Genomic DNA, 26,702 nt, shown 5'->3' on the forward strand with positions numbered 1-26,702 from the left:
ATGCAAAAAAACTGGAAACAACCAAATGTCCATCAACAGGTAAATGGATAAACAAATTGGGTAAATTGTCTTGGTCTGCTAGGGCTACCATAACAAAATACCACATACTGGGTAGCTTAAATAACAGAAATTTATTTCTCGTCCTGAAGGCTGGTAGGTAGAGATCAAGATGTTAGCAGATTTGGTTTCTCTGGAAGCGTAACTGCTTGGCTTGCAGACGGCTGCTTTCTCGCTGTCCTCACATGGCCCCTTCTCTGTGGACACATCAAAAGATAATTTTAATTTTTTTTTTTTTTTGCGGTACGCAGGCCTCTCACTGCCGTGGCCCCTCCCATTGCAGAGCACAGGCTCTGGACGCGCAGGCTCAGCGGGCATGGCCCACGGGCCCAGACGCTCCGCGGCATGTGGGATCCTCCCGGACCGGGGCACGAACCCGCATCCCCTGCATCGGCAGACAGACTCCCAAACATTGCGCCACCAGGGAAGCCCCTCAAAAGGTAATTTTAAAAGAGGATATAGTCATGCCTTTCATAGAATTATAGATTTTATTTGTCATTAATTAATAAGAGAACCCATACAGTGTTACAACCTGTTCAGAAGAGAATCTGAAACGCAGGCAAATATATAGACATCTGGAATGGTGAGAAAAATTTACAAATAAATGCAAAATCAGCAAAACTGGTCAATATTCATGGGTCAATTCCACCAACTATAATTGGCATTCGTATGGACGAAAATAATGTGCATTACTGTCAGTTTTTCTACAATTTATAGAATTGTAAAATAACTCAGATAACCTGAAAGGATGCAGTAGACAGTGCACCCAATAATGCTTTTTGGACCATTTCAAAGCTTTTTGCATTTTCCCCTATACTTTAACTCCTCCAGCCCAAATTATGCAGTTATTTATCAGGTCATTTGACATGATTAAACACACACACACACCCCCCAAAATGTTTTGTACTCAACACCCTAGAGAAAAATCCTTTTCAGCTTTCGCCAGTTAGCTAAAGCCAGAAGCCTGGCTCAGGTCCTGGGGCAGATGGAATCCACCTCAGTTCTCCTCTTATTTCGTCTAAATCTTCACAGAAATGGCCCAAACTCAGTAAGAGATATTATTAGCAGTATCAACATTAGCAAGAGAAAGATTGTTTTTGTCTTAGATGCTCCATACTGAAGAAGTTTTAAAAGCTAAGCACCTTTTTGGTGACTTAGAGGGATGTACCAACTATGATTTTCACTGCTGCTCTCCTGGGGGCAGAAACAAGTCCCCAGGGCCCAGCTCCTAAGACTGCTGCAGAAATGGAGCCAGATGTTGCTGGGAAGATGTTGGTGAAGAGGCCCAAGAGAGAGAAAGGGGAGGAGGAGAGTAGAGAGGTGATTCTGGGTGAACAGGATCTTGGGGGAAAAAGAAAATAGCCATGGACCATGCAGAGAACCTTTCCAAACGTGGCTGCTTATGAAGGGGTTATGTGGGGCTCAATGGGCAGGACTTTGCACATACAAAATCAGAGCTTTCAAGGGATGGCAAACCCTCAGACACTGGCACTCCCAGAATGCTTTCTAAGAAGTTATAGAGAATCTACTTTAGCCTGATCCCTGAGCCCACTGGCCCTATGGGGACTCCTCTCTCCTCAGCTCAGTAAAGGTAGCACCTCACACCCTTCCCCAGCAAGCTCTGAAAAGGGCCACCGTGTCACAGCCCTCTACACACTAAACGTACCTCTGCAGGCAACCCCAGATTCTCCTTGGGGCAGTATCTTCTCTTTGAACACCCTAACTTCCTCCAGACCCCATCCACCCCTTCGCTCTCCACCATAGCTCTTAAAACTTGTTTTGGACCCAACCTCTTCTTACCTTTTTGTTACCAGCTGATTCTTTTATTACTTCTATGGCCCTTAAGTCTGTAAAGGTTTTGTCCAACAAGCCAACCATATTTATTGCATGATAATCCTTGTCCCCATGACAACCCACGTTGTCATACTGAGTTGATACAATACCAGTCAAAAGCAAAGACACTTCTCATGGTAAATGTATAATTTCCTTTAGACTTCTTTAAATATGGGATATAGCTTACGCTCCCCTCCCCATCAGGTGTCTAGGGACCCCAGGTTGGGAAACCCCTCTCTGAGGATTAATGTTGAGTGACTGCAACCAAGTCTCCCTTGCTCTCCCTTTTCTCAGATGGGCAAAGTGAGGCTGTTAGTTTTAAGGTGAACTGACTTAGTCAAATTGACAAAGAATCAGAATGGAAATTGAGATTTTTTTTTCAGTCTCACCTTTTTTGGTCTCTAACTCCTCTTAGCATTAGATTTTCTTAAAAAATAAAATAAAATTTAGCTGGGATGGGCTGCCACTTGCCCCCAAGGGAGTCTTTTCTGCTTGCAGCCTGGCCCTCTCTATGGGATCCTAGAATTTGCTGCACAGCAGCTGCCTGCTCCTCCCCTCTGTGTCAAGAGACCTAGACCACCCTGACAGGAAAGAACCTGAGAGATTGTCTGGTCCAGGTTGTCCCAAAGTGTGTTCCTTAAGATGTTAATTGCTATTTGGGGGGAAACAGTTTCCATGGTCCATTACTTTTGAGAAAGGCGAAGTTAAGCAAAGGTAAACTGGTTTAGTTTTGTTTTGTTTTCACTTCAGGACTTGGCTAAGCCTTTGAAATGCCTCTGGGCCTAATGACCTGCCAGGAGGATGAGATGGCATGTATTATCGCCCAAATTTATTGGACTTGAAATCTCTTTTTCACAGGAGACCTACTCATACCCCACAGGGCCCTGGGGTTCTGAGAAGCTTAGTTTGGGACCTGTTAGTCCAGCCCAGCATTTCCAGATGAAGAAACTGAACTCCTCGGAGTGACCAGTCCTTGGACCCACAAGTAGACGTGGTCCCGCCAGAGCTGAACCCAGGTTGCCAGAGACTAATCCTGAACTTTTCAAATTGGGGTCTTTTCCTCTATACCTCGCCCACCACATATTTAACCCAGGAAAAAAAAACTTTCCAATGGCCCCCGGAAGTGGAGGGAATTTGCTCAGAGAGAGGCTGCTTCTTAGGCTCGTTTGTGTCCGGAGCAAAACCTGCCAGGCTCGTGGGGGCAGGAGGGAATGGCGAGGCAAGAACCCCTGCAGGACGAGGTGTTGCACAGCCTGGGGCTAGAAAGGGCTCCCCGAGGCTTTCATAGACTCTCCTATGTCTTAATCCAGTTATTGAATAGTACTGAGCATTTTCTGTCTTTTCTCAAGATCAAAAACTGTCACAAACATGACTCCAGCTCTCAGTCAACCTCCAATACCTTTCTCCCTGCATCTGCTCTCATTTAGTTAATGAGAAAATTGACTTGGCCAAGATGACCATGGTTATTGACAGACAGGTGAAAGCTAGGTGTCCTCTCCTTATACTGATGACGGCCTCCCACAGGCCAGGCATGGGAGAGTGGGAGGGAGAGTTTTAAAATATTTGCCTAAGCCCAGTCATTTCCTTATGATTAGGATTATGAAATGAAAAGCTACAGTTCGGGCTCACACGGGAACAGACGCCCAGCAGACTCAGAGTGGCCCTCAAGGGCAGTGAAGTCTGGAGTCCGTCTCTCCAGGGAAGGTCCTGTCCCATCCCAGCAGCTCCCTGCCTGCCCGCCTGGGGGAGCAGTGCAGGCTGACCCTGACCAGGTAGGAACCACGCCTTTGACTTTCTTGGGTCTTAGTCAATTCAGGCACGTGTGGCAAAGGACAGCATGGCATACGTGTATTCACACTTGTGTGTTGGCATGTGCAGAGCGGCATGACTAGAAAACTGAGTGGCTGCTCTCTGGAGGTGCCCAGTTGTTGTGTTGCCTGACTGTTATGTACCTGCTGTCTTCTCTCAACATATTTTTGCATGCTTCTCTCTTGTTATTTTCTCCTCTCCCCTTCCCCATCTATTTCTTCTTCTGAGAGCTATTTTATCTCCAAGTTTCCAGGCTCATTCAGAATTGAAGTGTAAGGTCCACGCCACTGTCTGTGATCAATGGCCACTTTGGGGAAAGAGAGGAGGGGCAGGTGCAAGGAGGCCTGAGCATCAGGCATAAATGGCAGTCATCAGGAAGCCCAGGTGCCGGTCCTCGCCCTGCCAGTGACTGACTTTCTCACAGGCCCTGGGGCAGGATGGGCCATACTGAGGGAATTAACCAAATCCTTTGAAATGATCTTGATGCTCTTAGCAGCAGTGGCCCCCTCTTCTCCTCTTAGGCATCCTTACCTGATAGGGATTTTTTCTTTCATTTAACCACGTGGCATCTAGTCAATAGCTTTTATGTGCCGGACACGTGTTGGGGCCAGGAACGCGCATGTGGATCAGGAAGCACTCTGTGACGTGTCAGATGTTGACAACTCAATGTGATAAGTGCTTTGGCAGAAGCGGGCCCAGGATGCCCTAACCCAGGTTGGGAGGACTGCAGAGGATGCTGGGAAGGTGTCCCTGAAGGGGCGACATTTGAGCTGAGTGTGGAAGGTCTAGGAGGAGACATCCAAATTGGGATGGGATGTATATGTGTGTGGAGTGAAGCAGTGTGTGTCAGGCTGAAGGAAAGATGGGCAAAGGTGAGGAGATGTGAACCATTGTGGCCAGTCGGGGAAACTAGAAGCAATTCAATATGGTGGGTGTGCAGGACAGACTGTCGGGGTAGTGAGAGCGAGGCTGGAGGGACCCCTGTGCCATAAGAAGGAGTTTGCCTTTTAACCTGACGACTTGGGCTTCTTGAAACTGGGCCTCAAAATCACCTGGGAAGCTTATTAGGAAACAGAGTCCTGGCCTAACTCCAGCTAAGGAATCAGAATCTTCAAGGGTGAGACCTGAGCAACAGCCTTTCGAGCAGAGTCCCAGGAGAGTTCCTACACAGACACCGGTCAGAGTAAACCTTGGGAAATAGTGGGAGGGTTCCAAGCAGGGGAGAGGCAGGCACATGGGAGACCAGTCCTGACACGCTCTTGAGCCTCTGCTGGAAGGAAATTATGAGGGCCTGAGGGGAGGCCCTGGGCAGTGAACAGTGTCCCCAAGAGTCGCTGCCAGGATCAGTTGCCTGAGTGCTCCTCCGACCACGTGCCCCATGACCAGGACAGGAGCGACCAGGAAATTCTGCTTTCCAGCTGGACAAGGTAATTCAGGCAGTACAGTGGAGGGATGGCAGAGGCATCCCTCCCATCCATTCCCACCCGACCTGCTCTAACGCACTGACCTCAAAGGACTGTTTCATCCTTTCCCTCCATCCTAAGTGAAACCCTATTTCCACAGCCCACAAGGCTCCTTATTCAAGCTGAGTGTTCAGAGCACACTGGGGGAGGGTGGAGAGGAGCCAGGCTAAGGGGAAGGAGGCTTCCTGGGATGGTGGGTTTCCCTAGGTGATTCAAATGGAGGAAGGGGACTACATGATTGCTATTTACTATATATTCATGTTCCTCCTAGATTTCTCTCCAAAGGTTGGTAATGAAAGTGTCTGATACACAAGGAAATAAGGCAGTTCCCCAGCCCAGAAACGCGCCATGCTCAAGGCTAAGGCCTCATGCAGACCACCCTCTAGGGACTCCCACCTCAAAGGACGGGGTCCAAACTCCTCACCCCGGGCCTAGAGGCCCTCAACCAGGGGCCAGCGCAAGCCCTGCGCTGCAGCCTCACCCCAGCCCCAGACTTTCCCAGATTAACTTTTACACTTAACGCTTAAACCAGGCAGTTTCACACCTCAGTGCCTGTGTTTATGCTAATCCCCCCCTCTGACGTGCCTCTCCCACCCCTCCCCCTCTGTCTGGCTAATTCCTGCTCATGCTGCAAGACCCAGCTCTCCGTGATACCTCCCGTCCCACCCAACACACATCTCAATCTTGCTATTCCTGTGAACGACCCACACCTCTACGCTATGCTAACCTTGATGGGACCACTTACACAGTAAGTTTAAGCACCTGCCCCTCCCCCACTCCACCTTGACCGGAAATTCCTCAAGGGCAGGGTCTGTGGTACTACATTTTGTCTCCCCAGTGCCTGGCACATAGTAGGAGCTCAAGAGATATTTGCTGAACCAAATAGAAACCAGATGAATGAGAAGTGCCCTCAGACATGTGAATGCCATGATAATTTAAGAGCATTCTAAGGATTTGCTTATTGGTGTTTTTAGGACGGGTGCCTCTGTATAGCTATGACACCCCATCCCCCTGTTAAGTGCAAAATAACAAACTTAATGAGTAAATTGAAGGTGATTATTTGCATCTTAAAAGGTGGAGGGCAGGTCTCCTTTAAATATTAAGCCCTTGCTAGAACTTTCAGAAACTTGCCTTACAGATCATTAACGTCTGGCGGAGGGGTGGGAGCCGGAGTCCTGGAGCTGGAACCTCTAAGAGGCTGAGCTCCAAAGTTGCGTCTATGAAAGGAGGAAGCAAGGCAGAAGGTCTTGGACCCAGACAGAACTGGGTTCAGACTCTGGCTATACTAGCTGTGTGGCCTTGGGCAAGTCCCTTAACCTCCCTGTACCCCGATTTCCATATTCCTAAAGTGGGGATACACCATACCTACTTTGCAGGGTTGTTGTAAAGATCTAAAAGGTCCTACCTAGAATGCCTTCCCTCATAGGAGGTCCCCAATAATAGTAATAGTATCGTTGTTGGTAGGGTTGACATGGCATATGGAGGGGAAGAAGGAGTCTTTTGAGGTTTACAGGATTTTACCTGGGCTGGCAGAATAGGAAGGCAGAAAGGATCCAGAAATGTAAGGGCCAGACCATCATGGCAACATAATTTGACTATCACAGCACTTCACAATTAGTTTTACTTCTTTAAACGGAATCTTTCCATGTTGAACACGCAGAATGCTGGCAACAGCACTGTACTGTGGGGTTAATGTGAGGGTCTTGGACCTATTAGCTCTGTGACCTTGGGCAGATCACCTAACTCAGTTTCCTCATTTGTAGAAAGGAGACAGTAAACAGTACCCATCTCTTAAGGCTGCAGTTTGAGACAAGGAATGTAAGGCGCTTAACCCAATGCCAGGTGCACAGGGCGCCCTCCATAAATGGTACCAGTTACTGTATTATGAAGTGATCGGTACTAACAAGCACAGAATGGTAAATGCCCTGTTGGAAGAACCGCTTCCTCTGGGAATATGTTAACTGCAAGAGCACTACCCACGACTCTGGAGACCACCTGTCCCAGAGCTGTGTGACCTTGGGCCTGTTCTGTAACACAGGGGGTTTGCCCTAGATAATCTCCCCGGTTCCTAAATTAGCCCAAGGTTAGTCCACCCACAGCTCCCCAAACAGCTGCTCTCAGACCTGTATGCTTTTGCCCTGCCCAGATGCCCCCTTCCCCCTCTTCTGCAGGGTAACTCCTACTCACTTAAGGGCAGGCCTCCTTACCATCCTTCCCTGCCACCCTTCCTGGCTCTGCGCAGCAGTTAGCGCACTGTGTGGTCCTTACTGTTGCAGGTCTGTCATCTAGATGGTGACTGTAGTGCCTCAGTGCAAATAGCAACCGCGCTTGAGAGAGAAACTTGTTGGCAGAAGGAAACGATCAGCACTTTTCCTTTGTAGAGATTTCCGGAACCTCCTGGGTCCTAATTCTCTTACTGTTTCCCGTTTGTTGTGGAAAAATAGGTTTGGATATAGTTGGGGACCTGTCCCCTCCCTCTGGGCGGAAAGAGAAAGCAAGCCCAATTGGTTGGGGCCACAGCTGCTGGTAAAGTCCTTTGCAGCTACTTCATCCCAGGTCTGGAAAAAGTGACAAGGGATCTTCAGGAGTGCCCAGAACCCCCGAGAATCGGTCCCCATTCAAGGCGACTGCCAGTGCAGGCACCTGGCTCTCCCCTAAGCAGGACAGGATGAGGGAACTCTCGTCCACTACGGGTCCCCTCGCGCCGCTGGAAAGCGGAAACAAATGACCTTGACCTCCAAGGAGACGGCCCCTCGGAGAGGGCGACTCCTCCGGAAAAGTTGTCTAAACAAAGGGCATTCCTCAGCTTCCACCCAGACAGCCCACAGCCGAGCCTCCTCCCCACGCCCCGGGTGTAGGGTTACACTCCTTCCCGCGAAGCTCTGGGAGAAAGTGGTGTTTCCGCAGCTTTGGCTCGCGTGGAGCCGCGTCCCACGGCCGCGCTCTCCCAGAAGCCTCGGCTGCGGGCGCTCGCCGGGCGGACTGGGCTACCCGGGCCGCGAGAGGTTAGGTCCGGCGGCCCGGAAGGCAGCCCCCGCCCCGTCCGAGTCCCCAAACTCGCGGGCGTGCTTGCCGCTTAGACGTCTGGAGGGCATCGCTCGCCGCCGCCGGGAGGGGCAGCTCCGCAGGGCGCGGGCGGCCGGGACCGGGACCGCGGCGAGCGCGGAGGGCGGCGGGGCGGGGTGGGGGTCAGGGCCGCTCCTCTAGCCCCTTCCGCCGCCCCTCCTTTCTGCTCTCCCGCTCCCTCTTCCCGTCCCGGCCGGGAAGGCGCCGGGCTTGGCCTCTCTCCCCTTCGTGGCCGAACCATGAGCTAACAGCCCATGCCGCTTCCTCCCCGCCCAACCCCGCGTCCCCTCCCCGGACCCGGAGGGAGGCCGCAGCCCGCGGGTCGGCTGCTCCGGCCCGACCCCACTCGGAGCCCCGGGGCGGCCCGCAGAGCCGGGAGACCAGCCGGGAGCGCCCCGAGGGCCGAGGCCTGCGGGCCGCACTCTCGGAGCCCCGGCCGAGCCCGCGCGCCCCCGGTCCCCGAAGCGGGCCCGGGAGGGAGGCGGGGGAGAGGAGGCCCCGGCCTCGCCGGGGATGGAAGGGATGGAGGTGGCGGCCCGACCTGCCGGCGGCAGCCTTCAGTGAGTACGGAGGAGGCGAGGCGACGGGCGGGCCGGGGGTGGCGGGACCGCCAGTGGGGAGCGGGAAGGGAGGGTCGCAGGGGAGGCCCGTCCGTCACGTCCGTCTTCATTTCAGCGTCTCCGGCTTAGAGAAGTACAGCACTTGGGCCGTAGACTTCGGCGGTGCCGAGCCGCACAAGCCGATAGCCACTGTTCCCCAGGGGAAGGTCGCATCCTTCCAGGTCTCCGGAGATGGATGATCTCTGGAATGCTGTTCGAATTTACCCGAAAGAAAGTTATTGTAATGTGACTGAAATTGCTCCCATTACCTTCACGTCCCCTGCTTTCTGGATTGAACCTTAGAAGAGAGGAACGGGTGGCCGGGCTGCCAAGACAAAGCTGGTAACTTCTAGATTAACTGGTGTAGTAAATGATCTCTTCCTCCCAAAGATAGGCCTTAAACTTCACAGGCTTAAAACTGAGGTAACATACACACTGTGTGTGTATTTTGCTTGGTGAAATATGTATATTCCTGAAATGTAAAAATTGAATTGTAGTAAGTGACTATAGAGGGACTTGCATTTAAGAGAATTCTGTGGTGAATCGTTGGTCAATATATGAGGTGAATAACTTCTTGTTTGTAATTTGTGTCAATATGGATGCATGTATTTATGTAAATACATGCAGTTTACTTCAAGTGGGACATATCTAGATGTATGATGGAGACGGAGCATGTTCTCAGAGAGCAGGATAAATATTAAGACATTGTGGCATGTATGTGTGCACAGAACAACTTGGTGAGTAAAATCTCGTGCTCACTTTTGTTCCCTCTGAAGACATTGACATCAACCGTGCCACCAAGGAGCTGTGTAATTTGGGCAAGTCACTTAACCTGTCTAGACCAATATCCTCGTAGGAGTAGGGGAATGGGGGTACACGGCCACTGAGTGCTTTGGAAGAGCCCTGGCCTTGGGAGGAGAAGCTTTGCGTTCCCAACTGGGCCTCCCTTAGCTCCCGTGTCACCTAATCTCTCTGTGCCTCAGTTTCTCTGTCTGTAAGAATGAGGATAATAATCCTGTTTTGGCAGAACTGCGTGAGGATTATTTGCGAGAGCATGTCTGAAAGTGCTTGCAGGCCTGCCTGACACAGAGCAGATGCTGATAGGCATTGCTACCTGATCCTGGCTGCCCTGTGGGCACAGCCCCATGCTGCGCTCCTGTGGTTTGAGCACAGGGGGCCCCTTCTGCCAGAGGGTCAGATCCTGGGTGGTATCTTCCTGAAGTCCATCCTCTGCATTGGCTCCCCTTGGAAAGGGAAGAGCTTGTTGGCCCTTAGCAGGTGTTGCCATCCTCCTCTGAGGCCTGACACCTATCAGGAAAGCAAGAGGCCAGGGACTGGGAAGTCTGGCCCCCATTTTCACTCTGGTCCACACTGGGCAGAAGATTGGTTGTTGTTTGACTCTCCACTGTGCCCCACATGTAAAATGGGGGTAGAAAAATGAGAACACTACTTAGACTTGGAAGAAAAAACTCAGTAATAACTTATGTGTACCGTCCAATGATTTGTACTCTTCGAGGTGCTTTCACATTGTCTAGGGGGCATCCCCTGCTCTGACCCCAAGTTATTTTTCTCTGGACAGGGCTCTATCCCAAGGCACTTTGGGGACCCAGGAGGTTGTTGGAGCTAGCCAGGTGCTGGGTCTAAGGAACTCTGTCTATTTTCTCCTCCAGAGGACCCAAAATAGGGAGCGGAACAGCCAGCTCCATGGAGGTGACCTCAGCTGTGGAGAGAAGTGGCCCTGAGCCACAGCCGGAGAATGGACACTTCCCAAGACACTGGCCCTGTCCTCGAGAAGACAGAACACCCAGCCTGATGGCCCCCCAGCCTCCTGGGGCACAGGGGATACAGGTCCAAGGCCCCTCTGTGCTGCAGTCCAAGGTGAGGGCCTTGAAGGAGAAGATGACAGCAGGCAAACAGGGGGCAAGCCCTTGCCTCACTTCTCACGAGCAGCCATCCCTCAAGAAACCCAAATGCAGACGAGTCAAGGTGGGTGGAACCAGGACTCCATCAGAGGGGTCTTCCCTACCTGATGCCGTGGTGGTCCATCATGCTCAGAACCCAAACGATGGGCTGCTGGACAGCAGCGTCACTGAGGAGGAGTCTGCCAGGAAAGGGGCCCCCGGGCCTCCCAGGTCGCCTGCCTCTGGGCTCCAGAGCTGGAACAGGAGGAGCCCGTGGCCTCCAGAAGCAGTACGGACACTGCCTGACCACGACAGGGCTGTGCCGCCAGGGCCCAGCTCTTTGCAAGAGAGCTCCATGCACAGAGTCACTCCAAGCCAGCCTGAGGGCTCTGGTCCTTGTAACAAAACCACCCACAGGCCCAGCCTGAGGAAAGGAAGGTCATACCCCCTGCAGGATGGTCTCATCACACAGGAAGACCTGGACAGCTTGTCTCTGACGTCCGAGGAGGACTTCGTCCCCAGGCCAGCCCTGCTGGGGGAGCTCTGGAGAGCTGGAGACCTGGGGACCCTGGGCACCGGGGGCAGCACCTTGTCCCTGTCTGACCGCGTGGAGAGGAACCGCCTTCTGCTGCAGGAGATGCTAAGTGTTGGGGGGCAGGGCCCCTCCAAGGTGGGAAGCCCAGCCTGGACTTCATCCCGGGACAGAGCTGTGCCAGGTAAGGCCCACTCTGTGGGTGTGGTGGTGGAGGCACAGGAGGGAGTCCAGGAGAAGGAAAGGGGGAAGGGGGTTACCGCGGAAGGGTGGGGCGGGAAAGGGGGAGAGCACGGCTGGCAGTCACCAAATTCATCAGGATGTCCGCTTAGTCTTGGCTTTGACAGAGATTCTTTACCACCTCAGCCCCATCTGCTAAAGTCCCCCCAGATCCCCCAGACCAATGGGAGGCCATCCTCTATCCTTGGGGTGGAGGCTACCACAATTTCTTCCCTGTGGCTTGTAGCTCTTTCTAGAGTAGCTTTTTGCACCTCCCTCAGATGACACATCCTCACCCCACAGTAGACCTCACTGTCCTCTTGGTAGGAGCCATTCTCCACAAACAGGGTTAGCGTCCTGTCAGTCTGAGCTCAGCGTTCAGCCCTCGGAGGCAGCTTTTTCCCTTCCTTCTTCCCTCACCCAGCACCTGAGGGGACCCTGGGGCACCCCTCAGCTCATGCATGACAGTGCCCACCAGCAGTCACCACGACAGGCTATGCCTCCTCCTCGGGGGTCGGAGTCATCTGGGGAGTAAATAGCTTCTGGAGAAAACTTTCTCCTCCATGTTTCTCAAGTGGCAGCTAAGAGCCCAGTTTCTGGCTCTGCCCTGATCTCTGCTTCTGTTCTGGGTCCTAGAGCGACTAGCAGGGGACGTGGACTGGGACTCCGGCATCTCCCTGCAGGACGCTGACCAGAGCAGGTAAGATCTCAGAGCGCACATCTTCTGTCCCTCCCTCCCTCCTGGCAGTTGTCCCTGTACCTTCATTTACACAGCATCAGGAGAGCAGAGAGAGGCCAGGCAAACCCTGCAGCACAGGTGGCCATGGCTCCGCCCGGAGACCTCTTAGAAGGCACCAGCCACCCCCTTGGCCCAGGCTGTGCCGCTGCTACTTGTGCAAAACCATGGGGCACGGAGCACAGTGAAGAGTACTTTGCAAACGACCTGCTCTACGACTTGGGACTCATTTCCCTGCCCCAGCCTCTGTCTCTTTATATTTAAAGTGGGCCAAATAATACTTGTGTGATGTATTGATACTTCTCAGGACTGTTGTGAGGCTGAACACAAGATAATGGACGTGAAAATCCTTAGGGAAAATATCCGAATGCAAGGCTTTTACTCCGCCAGTTCCTTTCCCAATCAAGGGGTGTGCTGGGTTATGTAAAGGCCTTCACTGCCCCCAGCCTCCCTGACTTTGCTCTAGCCCCTCCACGAATGTCTCTGGGAAGCTGGGCCTGGGATGGGGCTGGGGCAGTGTCCCGACCAGGCAGGTGAGAAGACTACCCTCCGGGCAGGGTGAGGAGCCATCTGTGGGCCTGAGCTGGTGGCTGCCCAGGCCTCGGCCTCCTCCTCAGTCTTTGCTGCGCACCTGGCACGTGAAACTGAGAGAGGTCCCAGAGCTGGGAGCGGCCCCATTTCCTCAGCCGTGCAGTGACGTCACCCTCCTGAGGGTCTCGTGGTTTCTGCTGAGGGCAAAGGTCAGCAGTGTCACTTCTCCATTATCAGGCCCCTCCCTGCCTGATAAATTCCACTTATTGACCTCCCTCCCCTTCAGAACATGTGGACAGGGCCCCCCAGTCCTGCTTTCACAAAGTGAGGGCTGCCCAGGTTCAAGGGGTTCAGCCTCTGCCTGGCCACTGGCCTTCTCAGTGGCGTCAGCTGAGGGCCTGGCGGAGAGGGGGCTCTCTGTCTCCTTCCTCCCTCGTTATTTATAATTTGGAGTCGTGCCTGCCCCCTTCCTGCCAGGGGTCTCTTCCCGCCTCCACGGCCGCCACGGTCAGCCTCTCCTCATATCCCCTCCTAGCCCGGCCGCGATGTGGAGGGGTGTGACTGTGGTCCTCAGCGACACCCTGGCCCACGCCCTGTCCCCTCGTCCTTCCCTGGGGGGCCGTAAAGGATGCAGCCTGGGCCCACAGACCTTGTGCCCAGAGGAAGTGGGGCCTCTTCTTCTGCCGCTGCTCCTCCCCCACCACTCCCACCCTTTCTTACCTGGGCCGGCGGAGGGCGGGGGGGGGGGCGGGGGGCGGGGGGAGGAAGTCTCAGCTGCAAGATGGCCATGGGGGATTTGTCCAGAGGTCACTATTGAAAGGAGAAGCCAAAGCTCCTGACTCACATGTTGGATAACAAATAATAAAAACACGCATCTTAAAGGAAAAGAACCTCAACCATGGGGTTGGGAGGGACTTTCCCCCAGTCCTGCGAGGAGATGGCATTTGTGTAGAATCCTCAGGGTAGGGATTTCTGGACTATTGTTTCACCTTCCAGACCATCTGCAGCAGGTTAGGGTTTGGATAAGGTATGTGGGTGTCAGCGTAGGATGTGTAGGTGTGTGCTTATGTGTAATGTATGATGATCTCACATGTCTATGTATGAAGGGAGAGGATGTGTGTGTGGAATGAGGTTGGTGCCCAGCGTATATCCGGGCATAGAGTTGGCATGGGAAAAACTGTCTTCTGGCTTGTTTGGAAGGTTATTCATTCACAATGCCCCACGGACCTTTATTGGTGATCTATACTCAGGCCCCTGCTGAGTAGATACCCAGGCTGAAGGGCCAAAGAGCATACCTCTAGAGCCAAATGAGGAGCCCTGTCCCAGGAGGGCTCTACACATCCTAGTTCAAGGATGGGAGAAAGGTCAGCCATGTGTAGAGCCCTTCTGGGACAGGGCTCCTCATTTGGTTCTATTCCTGAGTCTCTTGGTCAGATACTAAAGTGGTCCCTAAGACACTGCAAGCTCCATCTCTCCCCTAAGCAGGATGGATTTATTGATGCTCCTTCTGTATAGCTGAACTCCCCGAGAGACCTTTGGAATAAGGCACACTTCCCTCAGCTCCTTACCCCTGGCCACATGGGACCAGGGTCCTGGGGCTTTGTGTACTGAGGGGCTGAAGACACTGGGCAGTGTAGACTCTGAGACTGTGGTCACCATCATGATGGCCATCCTGAAGGGGCCAGGACATCAGTCAGGACGTGCTCGGGCAGTGAGCCCCTCAGATCTTCTCAGTGTTTGAGGCATAAAAGGTCCAGTTTCACACCCAGTCAAACTTAGCATCAGTGTAGTTCAGTGTTGCAACCAGATAACCCCCGTGACCAAGTTAACCCAACACGTATTTAATTATGTCCTCAATTGTTACTGCTCTGCATGGTGATAAGACAAGAAGCCCTGAAATGATGGTGACAGCAGAGACCAAGACAGTAGTCACTGTCTGACTGGGGAACTGGCCCAGCTCATTGCGATGATCACAGGGAGAGTCGACCGTGGAGACGAGACCCCTGAGATGCCGAGGGAACACCAGAAATGCCCCAGGACCAAATGGTTGTCCCCTCTACTGAGGGGCAAGAGGAGACTCCGTCCCAGAGGACCGGAGCAACCTGGTGGTCCTTCCCTCCAGAAGACCATGCTGACACTCAATTCCCAGACCTTGTGCTGCACCACATCCTCACTTTATCCTGATAGCGAACCCTATTGACTGTTCCTGTTTCACTGACAGAGACCCCTCTGGGGGGAGGCTAAATGACTTGCCCAGTCATACAGCTGTTAAGTTTTGGAGTCAGGGTCCACAGTCAAAGCTGCTCCGTGCCAAGCGCTGTGCCCTAACCATGAAGCAGCACTGCCACAAGCTGTCCCCACAGGCCATGCCTTGGGTTAGGGATCCGGGGATCCTCGGCCTCCCCCAACCTGGTATTCTCAAGTATAGACAAAGAAGGGTGAATGGCAGGTTCCATGGGATAAGCTCGTTTCTCTCCTAAGTCACTGTTGACATGATTCAGGAAATGGGATTGACTGGGGGTGGGGAGAGGATGAGGTGAGACGTAAGCACTTCAGAGGTGGCCAGCGGGGTCAGTGCTGTCAGCGACCTTGCTCATGGCCGTGTCTGGGCACTGGACTTATTAGAGATGGGGGGTGGGGGGGAAGTGAAGGATCCTCTGCTCAGGACTGGCTCTGCCCTCATCCGTTCTTAGCAGCCCATGGTGTCCCGTCCCTGCTGTCTGTAAAATGGCCAGGATCCACTTGGCCTCTCCCCTGTCTTGAGGCTCTGAGAGGGCGTATCAGGATTACAGATTGCCCCGCTCATGCAAAAAGTACGTGGAACCAGAGGAGCAGCAGCAGTCAGTACAATGCTCGCCCCAGGCCCCGCACCGAAAGGGAGTCAGCTTTTTACAAAAAGGCATTCAGCCTTGGGCTGCTGCATGCATCCTGAGGCCCAGGGCCTTCCTTGGCAGTCTCATTGGAGAGGCCGTGCTATGTGACCCAGGCCCACTCTGCTTCAAATCAGGGCCTTCCATGTGTGTGATCTTGGGGGGCCCAGATCCTGAAGTGTGTCTGCAGGGACTTTAACTACTGCTCCGCTGTGGGATAAATGGAGAGCGTCTCTGGGGTTGTTTCATTTGTGCTGTAATGATGAAGGAAGCTCAGAGGATTTCCTAGGTTGTTGATTTCCCCCCATCCCCATGGTGGAATCGTGCCCATCTCTATCAACAGATACAGAAACTGAGGCTCACAATGGGGAGCCCAGTCTCTGTGTACACACCTCGTCACAAGAAAAGAAGGAACAGGGTGCCAGCCGGCGGCAACTCAGACTTTGGTGGGTCCCAATTTTCAGGCCCCTGTTGAGATGGCTAGTGGTCAAAACTCCCTGCTCCAAAGCTGTTTGCAGACTCCAGTTTAAAGAAGGGGCAGACAGGGAACCCTCAAGAATCTCAGAGGCCTGGCCTGTGGCTCAAGTGGTCAGGCCCACAGCTGTGAGAAAATCTTGGGCTTTTAAAACTTAATTTATTACCTAGCATTTTGGAAGACTCTCCTGTGGCCCTACTACTGTGTGTAATTTCAGAAGGAATTCCCATTTTGCCCTCACTGCCCACTCTGCTTACATCAGCTTTGGCCATAGCTGTTGCTGGTGGAGCTCCTTCTAGAGCTCCTTAGGGCCGAAGACCATGCTGTTCTTATCCCTGGGACCCGGTACCTGCCGAGTATCAGCACGGAACAGGCACTCAGAAAATGTTCGGCAGAAGCATGCATGCATGGGTATAAGTGAGGGCTCACCAAGGGCTGGACACCCCTGTGAGCTTGACAGGATCTGAGTGGAGCCAGGAGACGACATTCCAGATGGGTAAGGCTTGCAGAAGTGCATGGGAGAGGTGTGAGGTGGGTTGCGTGGAAGATGCTATCAGGACACAGGGTGGAAATGTGGGCTGAGGCCACTGATGGAGAGCCTTGGAATTTAGGTTTTAGGTAAGGCAGTAGGAAATGGAGGGATGTTCGCTGTCTCCCTCCTGCCACATCCACTCCCTCCAGTAGGATGACCCTGTCTTCTGGCAGTGCTGGGACGTTGCTGTGTGCCGTGGCCTGGTACACGGGTAGCCTGGTGAGGGGATCTGGGGATCATTCTGGCTCCCTGGTTGGGTTCTGGATCTTCTGGTCCTAGTCTCAGGGGGTCATGAGGAGCCCTGGGGGTGAGCTTGGGAGAAGAAACTCTCCTGCATCTCCCCAGGATTTGCAGGGCTGTAACTGAGGACTCCCCCGGGCAAGGGTGTAATGAAGACTAGCCAAGCCCCTGTCCGTCCTGCATACCCCCCGCCACTCCCCATCCTGCCCACCAACTCAGATATACAGACGCAAAGGGAAACTAGAGGGAACCCCTCGCCACTCCCAAACCTGCCAAGACTACAACTAAAAAGAAAAAAGTTTTGTTTAACCACTCACCAGTGTTTTCAACTACGTACCGTGCTCCTGAAGTATCTAGGGTTCTAAGTCCTGGTGGAGAAGGAAGGATGCTAGCACTTCAAGCCCTACCTCACAGCTAGTGCTGCCTGCAATCGCCATGCATGTATGTCATTGTCACACTCACATACACCCCACACAGGAAAATCGCATTAGGGTACCGATCTTTGTGAATAAAGAGGCTCAAGAAAGTTAATTTGCTCAAGACCATTCATCTTTGAGGAGTTGGGCTGAAATTCAAGAAGAGGAAGCCCTCCTCCATGGCCTCCAGAGTGGAGCAGGCCACTGTCCCCCTAGATGAGGGTGTCTTGGTCACCTGCCTCCACACATGCAGTGCTAGCAGAGCGACAGCCCACAAGGATTTTTTTGTCCTCCTTCTTCAGGAAGGCAAGGACAGAGCCTTTTTGCTCTCTCTGTAAGGAGTCGACGTCCTAGGGAAGCTCTGCACACCTCCACCCAGATCTTTTCAAAGGTGTTCAATGAGGCGTATCCCACAGCAGCCATTCTTTTTTTAAAAAATTTATTTTATTGAAGTATAGTTGATTTATAATGTTGTATTAATTTCTGCTGTACAGCAAAGTGATTCAGTTATACATAGTCTTTTTCATATTCTTTTCCATTATGGTTTATCACAGGATATTGAATATAGTTCCCTGTGCTATATAGTTGGATCTTGTTGTTTATCCATTCTGTATATAATATCGATAGTTTGCATCTGCTAATCCAAAACTCCCAATCCTTTCCTCCCCCACCCCCCTTCCCCCTTGGCAACCACAAGTCTGTTCTCTATGTCTTAAGTCTATTTCTGTTTTGTAGATAAGTTCATTTGTGTCATATTTTAGATTCCACATATAAGTGATATCATATGGTATTTGTCTTTCTCTTTCTGACTTACTTCATTTGGTATGATAATCTCTGGTTGCATCCATGTTGCTGCAAATGGCATTATTTCATTCCTTTTTATGGCTGAGTAGTATTCCATTGTCTATATGTACCACATCTTCTTTAGCCATTTGTCTGTCGATGGGCACGTAGCGTGTTTCCATGTCTTGGCTGTTGTGCATAGCGCTGCTGTGAACATAGGGGTGCATGTATCTTTTCGAATTAGAGTTTTGTCCAGGTATATGCCATTATTAAACAGCTCTTCCTTCTCTGTTGAGAGAAACGCCTTTTTATTATCTGGGCAGCAGTGTCCCTCCGCTACCAAACAGCCTCCTCCCATTCCCCATTCTATGGAAATTGCCTTTTCTGTGGAGCCCTGCTAAGGGCTCTGAAGGTCTAGAACAAAACCCACCAAACCCTCTCTAGCTTTAAGATGGCCTGTCTCTTCTAAACACGCCTTTCTGGCAGACGAAAAGGGGATCTCTTCGGCAGGTGATTTTAGTTCGTGTTCAGGGATTCCATCCTTTGCTCAGTAAGGGGGTGAGAGTAACTTAACAAAATAATGGTGCAAATAGTAAAAGCAGTAATAATAAATGCTAATATCGATGGAATCTCACCAAGTTCCTGGCTCTGTGCTCAGCACTTATAAGGGGATCAGTCTCACTTAACAACTGAGCCCCTTTTTAGGAGAGGTGGAAGCTGAGCCTTAACCCCTAAGTGACCTGCCAGGGTGACACAGCTGGTAAGTGGCAGCCCAGAATTAGAACCTGGGCAGGCTGCCCCAGAGCCACGCTTCTAACCACCACTCTCAGCTCTGTCCTGTCCATGTCCCGCAGCCCTGGGAAGAAGGTGTCTGTGGTAATGAGCCCAGACAGGCCCCTGCCTTCATGGAGCACGTGTTCCAGAATCGGTTCCGGGCCCACCTTTCCAATTCCCCTCACTCGGGGAACCGCACACAGTGTGACAGCAGGAGCGCTCTATCCTTGGTCATCAAAAAGCTTTCTAATATACAAAAATGGCACAAATGCCGGGCAGAAAGGCTTATATGTGTTCTGTACACTGTATTTTCCCTCTACTTGCTGCATCCTGGAATCTGGGAAATGTCAGATCTCTTTACATTCCAAATTGTTTCCCTAATTCATATTCCTGGGATGAAAGAGTTAAAGCCGGACTTGCTGGAGCTTATTATTTTAATCTAGGATTATGATGGCTGCAGAAGGAGGACACTCTGTCCCCCGACCTCTCTGACTGGGGGACAATGGTGGTTGTCCTGACTGGAGAGCCTGACCTGGCTGTGCTTGGGTGGGAGGGGAGCTGCAGTCAGAGCTAAGCCTGTCTCTCTGCTAGGAAACGGGCTTAGGTGGAGAGACCAGAGCAGGAGGGGGCTGCATGCCGCCCTTTGTCCTGGGGAGCAGCTTAGGATGCTGGTGGTTGGAGAGGCAGATGGAAGGGCCAGAATACGCACGTGGAAGTCCCGTGGTCCCCAGCCAGTAGCCCTTTTAGGCGTTGCTGCTTCTTGAGGGCCAAACATCTGTGAACCCCCCGCAGAGGACGTCAGGGTCCCCCACCCCACCCTGTGGTACGGCAGGCTACCTGGCCAAAGGCCCTGGCTTACAGGGTGGCAATGTGAGTTCTGTCCCCTGCGTAACTCCCGCTGTCTACCAATGGGGAAACAGGCCTGGGGGAAGCACTCAGCCACTTTCTCCCTGTGCCTCACCCGCTGAGCTCATGAGCCCTCCATGTGCGAGCTTTCACGGCCATGACAAAAGCTCTCTGTGCTCAGATGGAGTTGTCTTTGCCAAGCCACACAGGGACCACCCCAGTCCTTCCAGGAAATCTCTAAAGGAACTGTGACAGCTGGGACGGTGGGTTATAGTCCGTGATGGGAAGGGGTTGGCTCCAGGGCTGTGGTCGGATTAGAGTGGAGAGTCTCCCTTCTCCTCAGGAGTCAGAACCTGTCTGCCGGGCAGGGTTGTTGCCCCTCGGGTGGACCAAGACAATGCAGTGATGGGGGCTGGGCAGTTAGACTGGGACAGGCTCACAGCGCTGCACCTGTCTGCCCCCTGCCGCTTGGGAGAAAGACCCCCTTCCCGCCACAGGGCTGTCAGGGCCTGCCCTCTCCAGGGTGCACCGTGACCGGGAGCTGCCTGCCCCGCTGACCCTGGCTGCCATCTGTGAAGGTAGCTGCTGCTCCCCTCCCTGCTCAGTTTGTTACTGCATGGATGCCTCCAGGCGCCTAAAAAACCCTGCTTTTCTAATCAGTGGAGAAACCAGCTTTGTCTGCCAGGAACCAAAGCAGGGCAGCTGATGGAAAAAAAAAAAAATTAACAGCTCCAAGTAGAGGGAGCAGAAAGGAAACAGCCAAGCTGGAAAATGGTTTAAAAACCTGGGGGGAAGGCCGATCTTGGCAGCATCTGGCCAGCTGCCTGGAGCCCTCCTGCCTGCCCACCAGGTCTTGTGACAAATGCCCTCCGACAGCCGGGGAACCACAGCTGTCACCGGAAGGCTCCGAGCGTGCGGGCTGGCAGCCAGAGGCCTGCGGCTGCAGATGCGTCTCTCCCCGGGCTGGTAACCTCATTATCTCTGCTGGCGGAGCCGGAGCCTCGGGGAGCACAGCTGCTCTCGGCCGTACGTTGGAGGCCCTGCCTGCCCAGGAAGCTGTGCAAAGGGAGGCCTCTCCTCACAGGGCAGCAGGCCTGGAGACTCACTTTCATTCTCTGCCGTAAGCCCTCCTGGTTCCCGCACTGCGCCTGGGCCCTGCCAGGGTTCATAGGCACAGATGGTGCCTTTGTTCTGGCAGTTCTTATTTTTTATCTTGGCCCCAATTGCAGGATTAGGTGCAAATAATGAGAAAAAAAGAAAAAAGGAGGAAAAAAAAATCACGGACTGCCCAGAGCTTGTCTAAGGTTGTCCCAAGGAGACCTCAGCGTTGTGCCGTTTCCCACTCACATCTCTGTCATCTGTCACCTAGGAAACGACTTGGTACCTTCCCCTTGTCAAGACAAGGCCCCTTTCTCCAGGTGACACATGGGGTGGGTAAGGCACGGGATTTGGCGGGCTGCAGTCTGAGATGCAGGCCGGGCTGAGCCTCTACCTGCCCAGGTCCTCTTTCTACGGACCCCCCCTAGTGAGGACAGCCCAACATATGTGCAGTGAGGACAGGAGCAGCCACGGGGCTGCGGAAGCCACTCCGCCTCGGCCTGCTCTGGGACCAGGGGCGGGGAGGGGACGGGGGATGTGGAGACACTGGGGCTGGCTGACGCCTGCTCTGTTTCACTCGATGTCCGACCTTGAGCGACGACGCACCAGGTGCTCCTCTGTGCTCCGGAGCCCTCATCTGTCAAGTGGAGAGCGCACCCGTCCCCAGCCAGCCTGGCTGGGGAGGTGGGCTCCGGTCAGGGGGAGTCCAGCGCTGGCTGCATGTCATTGTCTGGGAGGTGGCTTTGAAAAAGAGCTGCTATCATTTTCTGCAGCTCTGGACTGGCTGGGGAGGAGGCAGCACACGCGGGAGGCGGAGAGGACTGCTAGAGGACCTTTATTATTATGAACCCGAGCCACTGCTGACCTAATGTGGGTCCAGCTTCATGTCTCTCAGCCCGGGACTGATGCCTGTCGGGATTGGGACTGAGGCCTTATGAAAATGTCATTCCCTCAGAGGAGCAGCACAGTGACGGGCAGAGCGCTGATTCCTTGTGTCTGCAGTGGGAGCTCAGGATGGTGCGGTGGGAGCTCCAGTGGGTACGTGTGGGTGCAGAGAGAGACAGAAGGAGAGAGGGAGGGGACACGTGTGAAGACCATCTGGCTGGCTGGGCACGAGCCCAGCCCGACAACCCCAGGCCCTTTTCTCCCCCTCCTCCAAGATAACTCCCTCTGTCTGCCCAGGGAAGGAACAATAGAATAATCTGGAGACTCCCCTACCCTCTTCTAGATCCTCCTGGGCTCTCTGCCTCCGGTCTCTGAGCAGATGTCCAAGGTGGGCCAGCTCCCTGGTCCCATCCAGAGTCTCTCAGGGCCAGGCCCCAGGCCCCAGGCTAGGTGCCCTCCGTGTGGGAGCTGGACAAGGAAGGCTGCACACGCAGGGCTGTTTCTGGCATAGCCACGCTCAACACTGTTAAAGCCCTCCTAATCCGTGTTATTTTCTTCTAATCCCTCCCCAACCTGCTCTGGCCCACGTGCCACCCTGCAGGTCCTTTAGTCCCAAGCCGGAGCCCGTGCTGAGCCCCAGGCATGAGGAAGCCAAGCATCTGCTTCAGCGAGCCCGCATGAAGGCCAGGACCCGGCCCGTCCGTGCCAGCCACGATATTGTGCCCACCCTTGCCCAGGGCAGCCGGTGAGTGGGGCCCGGCTCAGACTGGCCTGGGAGGGCTGTGGCAGAAGAAGAGATGGGATCCAGCCATAATGCCGCTGCTCACTCCTCCCTCCTGTCTGTGTGTGAGTTTTTCCTGTGTCAGGCATTGCCTTCATTCTAGTCAGTCAGCACACCTTCACTGAGGGCCTGCCCGTGTTCTGTTATGGAACATAATCCGAGCTCCCTGGAGGACAGAGGTCACAGTCTCCAGGGAAAAAGACGGGCACACGGATCAATACGGTTCCGTGGGCGGTGGTGTAGGAGAGGAAAGATGCATGTGCAGGGCAGGAAGCCTACTGTAACTCCGCTGGAAAGGACAGGGGAGGCTCTGGAGGGTGTGGCTTGTAAGTTGGGGCTTGAAGGAGACGTAGATATTCAGATGAGGGCAGATGAGGGAGGCAGGGGTGAGCATCCTGGGGTCAAAAACTGAGCAGAAGCACCATGCTCAGGAGTTTGGCCAGGCTGGAGCCTGAGCACATGCTGGGGGGTGCACGGTGTGAAGGCCAGAAGGCTCGGTGGAGGCCAGTCATGGAGGCCTCCAGGCCTGCTGAACAGTTTGGATGCCTCCCGTAATAGCTAGGAGCCACCAAAGGATCTGAGGCAGGTGGGTAGCACCATCACATTTGCATTTCAGGAAAGCTGGTCTGACTGCAGGCATGGGTTGGATCTGGGGACTCAGGGGCAGTGAGGAGGCTGCACCGTGATCCTGGTGAGCAGTGATGGGGGCAGGGTGTGGAGGTGAGAGATTGCCAGGACACAGAGCAAGCAGGCTTAATGAGGCAGCAGAGAAGCGGTTAAGACTCTGGAACCAGACCACTGAATTCTGGCTCTGCCACTTACTAGCTGTGTGCTCTTAGGGAAGTCTATGTGTGTCAGTTTCCTCATCTGCAAAATGGGAATCATACGAGTGCCTATCTTAACAGGGTTGTTGTGAGGGTTATGTGAGTTAATATATGTAAAGTGTTTAGAACAGCATTCAGCATATAGTGAGTACGATACGAGTGTTACCTCTGACTGTTAATCATTTAATCAACTGGATGAGGGGAGCATGAGAAGGGGAGGCATCCAGGATGCAGCCCAGGTTCTGACTTGGTGTCTGGAGGTGTGGTGGGTCCTTAGCCGAGAGGTGAAGCCTAGGTGCAGGATCAGGCTTTGGAAGGGTTGCCCATAGAACACCCACTGGAGATGCTTATCAGGCAGTTGGATACAGGAGCCGTAGAGGAGAGAAGTCAGAACTGCGGATTTGGGCATTACCCTGATTTCACGATGCTGGAGCTATGAGGGAGGCTGAGCTCATCAGGGATGAAGAGATGGGAAAAGTACAAGTTCAAGGACGTTCAGACCAGCATTCCACATATGTGGCTACTCCTTGCATGACATCCCATCCCCGTCATTGTGCCTGTTCCGTGTACAGTGCATCCCAAGCAATCACTTACATGTGGCATTTGCTGGTGCAGCTGGCCTGCGATGAGGCAGCCAGCCTGTGCCAAAGTGCCCCAGGCCCCAGCAGGACCACGGCACAGGGGGCACTAGAGGCAGCGAGGATTCTCAGCGGAACTGGATCGTGTGCTCTTTGAGGGGATGCTGAGCCCTCTCGTTAAAGGCTGAGTACCTTCCTGGCACCTTTGAGATGACTCCAGCAGGAGCAGAAGGCTGCAGCCTGCCTCTGTGTTCAGTGTCACTGTGACCCCTGGGAGAGGGGCTCAGGAGACCCTAAATCCTGGCAAGATGTACCAAACAGGCTACTCTTTATCTCCACATTTTGTACCTTGTCTCCCTCTGGCTGGAGGACACTAGTTAGGAATGGCAGTGGCTCCTCTGAAGCATCCTAACTGTTCTACTCTGCATGTATATGAGGCCCAGAGCCTTAGACTTCCATGGAAACCTCCGGTTCCACTTTCTTTAGGTACTTAGGTGGAGTTGGGGAGCCTCAAAACAGGCAAGACTATCTGCAAAACAGACTGGATGGTGTAAATGTACTTTGGACACTTCCTCTTCCCCACATCACGTCAGCATCTCACGACCACCCCAGTCACTAAGCTTAAAGTAGGTTCCCTTTCACCAGGCTCTTCTCCAGCAGCAGAAATGCTACTGAAATGCAAGGTGACCCACTTTAGCAGCTGCTGTGTCCAGAAAAGAATTACTTTGACTTGGCAGCACTGGTGAATCCTCAGAGGGTATAGCTGAAAAATCAATGCCAGATGGCTTGCTGCAAATGCTTCTAAAGGGTATGCTTGTCAGATCGCCCTGGAGAGACATGCTGAGCTAACTTGGAGGTGCCACACAGGCCTGGGGCCTCATTAGATGCAGGAGCCCCTCATGCACCCCCGAGCCCAGAGGCATCACTCCTTCCAAAGAGCAGGCTGATGAAAAATGATGGAAGAGTGGGGCAGGCAGAGCAGTCTCCAGAAGGTCTTCTTTATCTCGGGTCTAGCTGGAGGTAGCTGGGGCAATCCTGAACAGACTGGCTTTCAGGAGGTGAAGAGGTAGAAAGCAGCAGCCGCATTTTCTGGAAGCAAATCAGTGTAGAAATTGAGCAGCTCTTGGAAGCACAACCTCTTGCCATTTGGGGGACAGGAACACCTATGTTGGTGGTCCTAATCCCAGGAGGGCAGAACACATGAGCAAGAGGCAGGGCCTGGGAAGGTGACACCGTAAGTGCTGTTGTCCTATGTCAGGTAGTGGCCACGTAGGACCGCACGGAGCTTGTGTGGTTAGGACAGCATTGTCGTAGCAAGCGACCTTCCCAAGGAGGCCGTTCAGCCCCAGAGTCTGCGCAGACAGAATCCTCTCCGAGAGGGATGGTTGAGGCATCTGCTGTGCCTAATATTGAGAAGCTCGGCAGGTATGGTGTTTGCTTGCTGCTCTAGTGCCTTATTCGCTCGGTACTTGTCTCCAGAATCTTCACCGTACATTTATGCACTGGTCCCAGCACTACTGGTGGAGACCTCTGGGATTCAGTAACTGACTTGAAGGAAGCTTATGTGATTAAGCTCTCCTGCATCTCTCCATTTCTTCTTTTAGAACAAAAATACTGTTTGTACCTTTGGCATGAATTCCAGGATGGCTCGATTCTCCATCTTGAATGTAAAAGTTAAGGTTGGTAATGTGGCTGACAGGACCTGGACTTCCTTATTAGATTAGGAATGTACTGCCTCGAAAGCTGAGCTTTATTTTTCCCTCCTCAGAAAGTATAGCCCACATCCTGTCAGCAGAGCAGGGCATCGCCCTCTGGGACTTGGAGGGGGTTGTTGTGTCTAAGCCCGTGTACTGAATCTCCCAGTGGGCCTTTCCTCCACCGGCTGGGCCTGGCTGACCAGGGCATCCTGCCTGTGCAGCAGGGGCAGAGCCTCTGCTCAGTGGGGCTCCTCTTGTTTCTGGGGGGTGAGGTGATGCTGTTTCTCTGCCTAGAGCCTTCCTTTACTGGGCAAAAATGCTCTGGAGAGCTGACCCAGGAACCCCACACGGACAGTGAGCCCACCAGAGTGATTATCTCACAGCCCCTTCTGAGATCCTGACAGGCTCAAGAGATGCAGGTGCAGAGGGGGTCCTAGGTGGCAAGGGCACTGCAGTGCTTCACAGTCACTTAAAGAGAGTTGTCACAAGCAGGGGGATCAGAGGGACTTCCCCAGCCATGCTGAGACAAGCAGAGAGACGCTGTACCCTCCTCACCAGGGGTGAGCCTACTCAGGAGCTGTACATCTCAGCCACAAATCCCTCTCCAAATGCAAGCCCACGGTATGACTTTTGGGAGCCCTAGGCACTCTTGCCTTTGTGGGCTCCTTCCTCCACAAACAAAGTTAAAAATTATATTTTATCACCATGCTGGCTTAAAGGTGAATATATTAATATTACATCTGAGAATGTTTTCTTTGATTTAAAAGTGCATTTATTTATTCTCTTTTGACATTAAAAGAACCTAACACATTTTCGTGGGCCCTGGAAGGATCGTGGCTCCCACGTACTGCGGCTCTTGGGCCTAGTGATAAGATGGCCTTGTGTGCATATGGGTTCCAGAAAACAGGATGACTGACAATGCCTCAGTATTCCTCAGAGCAGCCCTTTCAAGCATAGCATCTGCTCAGATCTCAAAGCAGGCAGACCCACTTGCTTCGCAGTAGTTCTTTTAAAAAAAATTCTCCTGGAGGAGCACCCATTGGGAAATGCTGGAGTCAGGAGTGGTGGTAGGTGTGCAGTCCCCCACTGCCCACTGCATCCCAGGGCAGGGTAAACACCTAGTGAACACCTAGTGTCAGGCTCCAGGAAGGCCCCCA

At 53.1% G+C, this 26,702-nt stretch overlaps 1 protein-coding gene across 1 annotated transcript in view; it reads left to right on the forward strand.

Annotated features, from left to right (window-relative positions):
• Positions 1 to 8,717: 8,717 nt before the first annotated feature.
• Positions 8,718 to 26,702, forward strand: part of KIAA1614 (KIAA1614 ortholog) — a 36,197-nt gene continuing 18,212 nt past the window's right edge. The window contains exons 1-4 of the mRNA XM_060035010.1: positions 8,718 to 8,788; positions 10,498 to 11,444; positions 12,116 to 12,179; positions 22,267 to 22,410. Of these exons, the coding sequence (XP_059890993.1) occupies positions 8,742 to 8,788; positions 10,498 to 11,444; positions 12,116 to 12,179; positions 22,267 to 22,410 (1,202 nt within the window). The 5' untranslated portion in view covers positions 8,718 to 8,741. The remainder of the gene's footprint in view (positions 8,789 to 10,497; positions 11,445 to 12,115; positions 12,180 to 22,266; positions 22,411 to 26,702) is intronic.

This window comes from Delphinus delphis, chromosome 1 (genome assembly GCF_949987515.2).
Source record: "Delphinus delphis chromosome 1, mDelDel1.2, whole genome shotgun sequence".
NCBI lineage: Eukaryota > Metazoa > Chordata > Mammalia > Artiodactyla > Delphinidae > Delphinus > Delphinus delphis.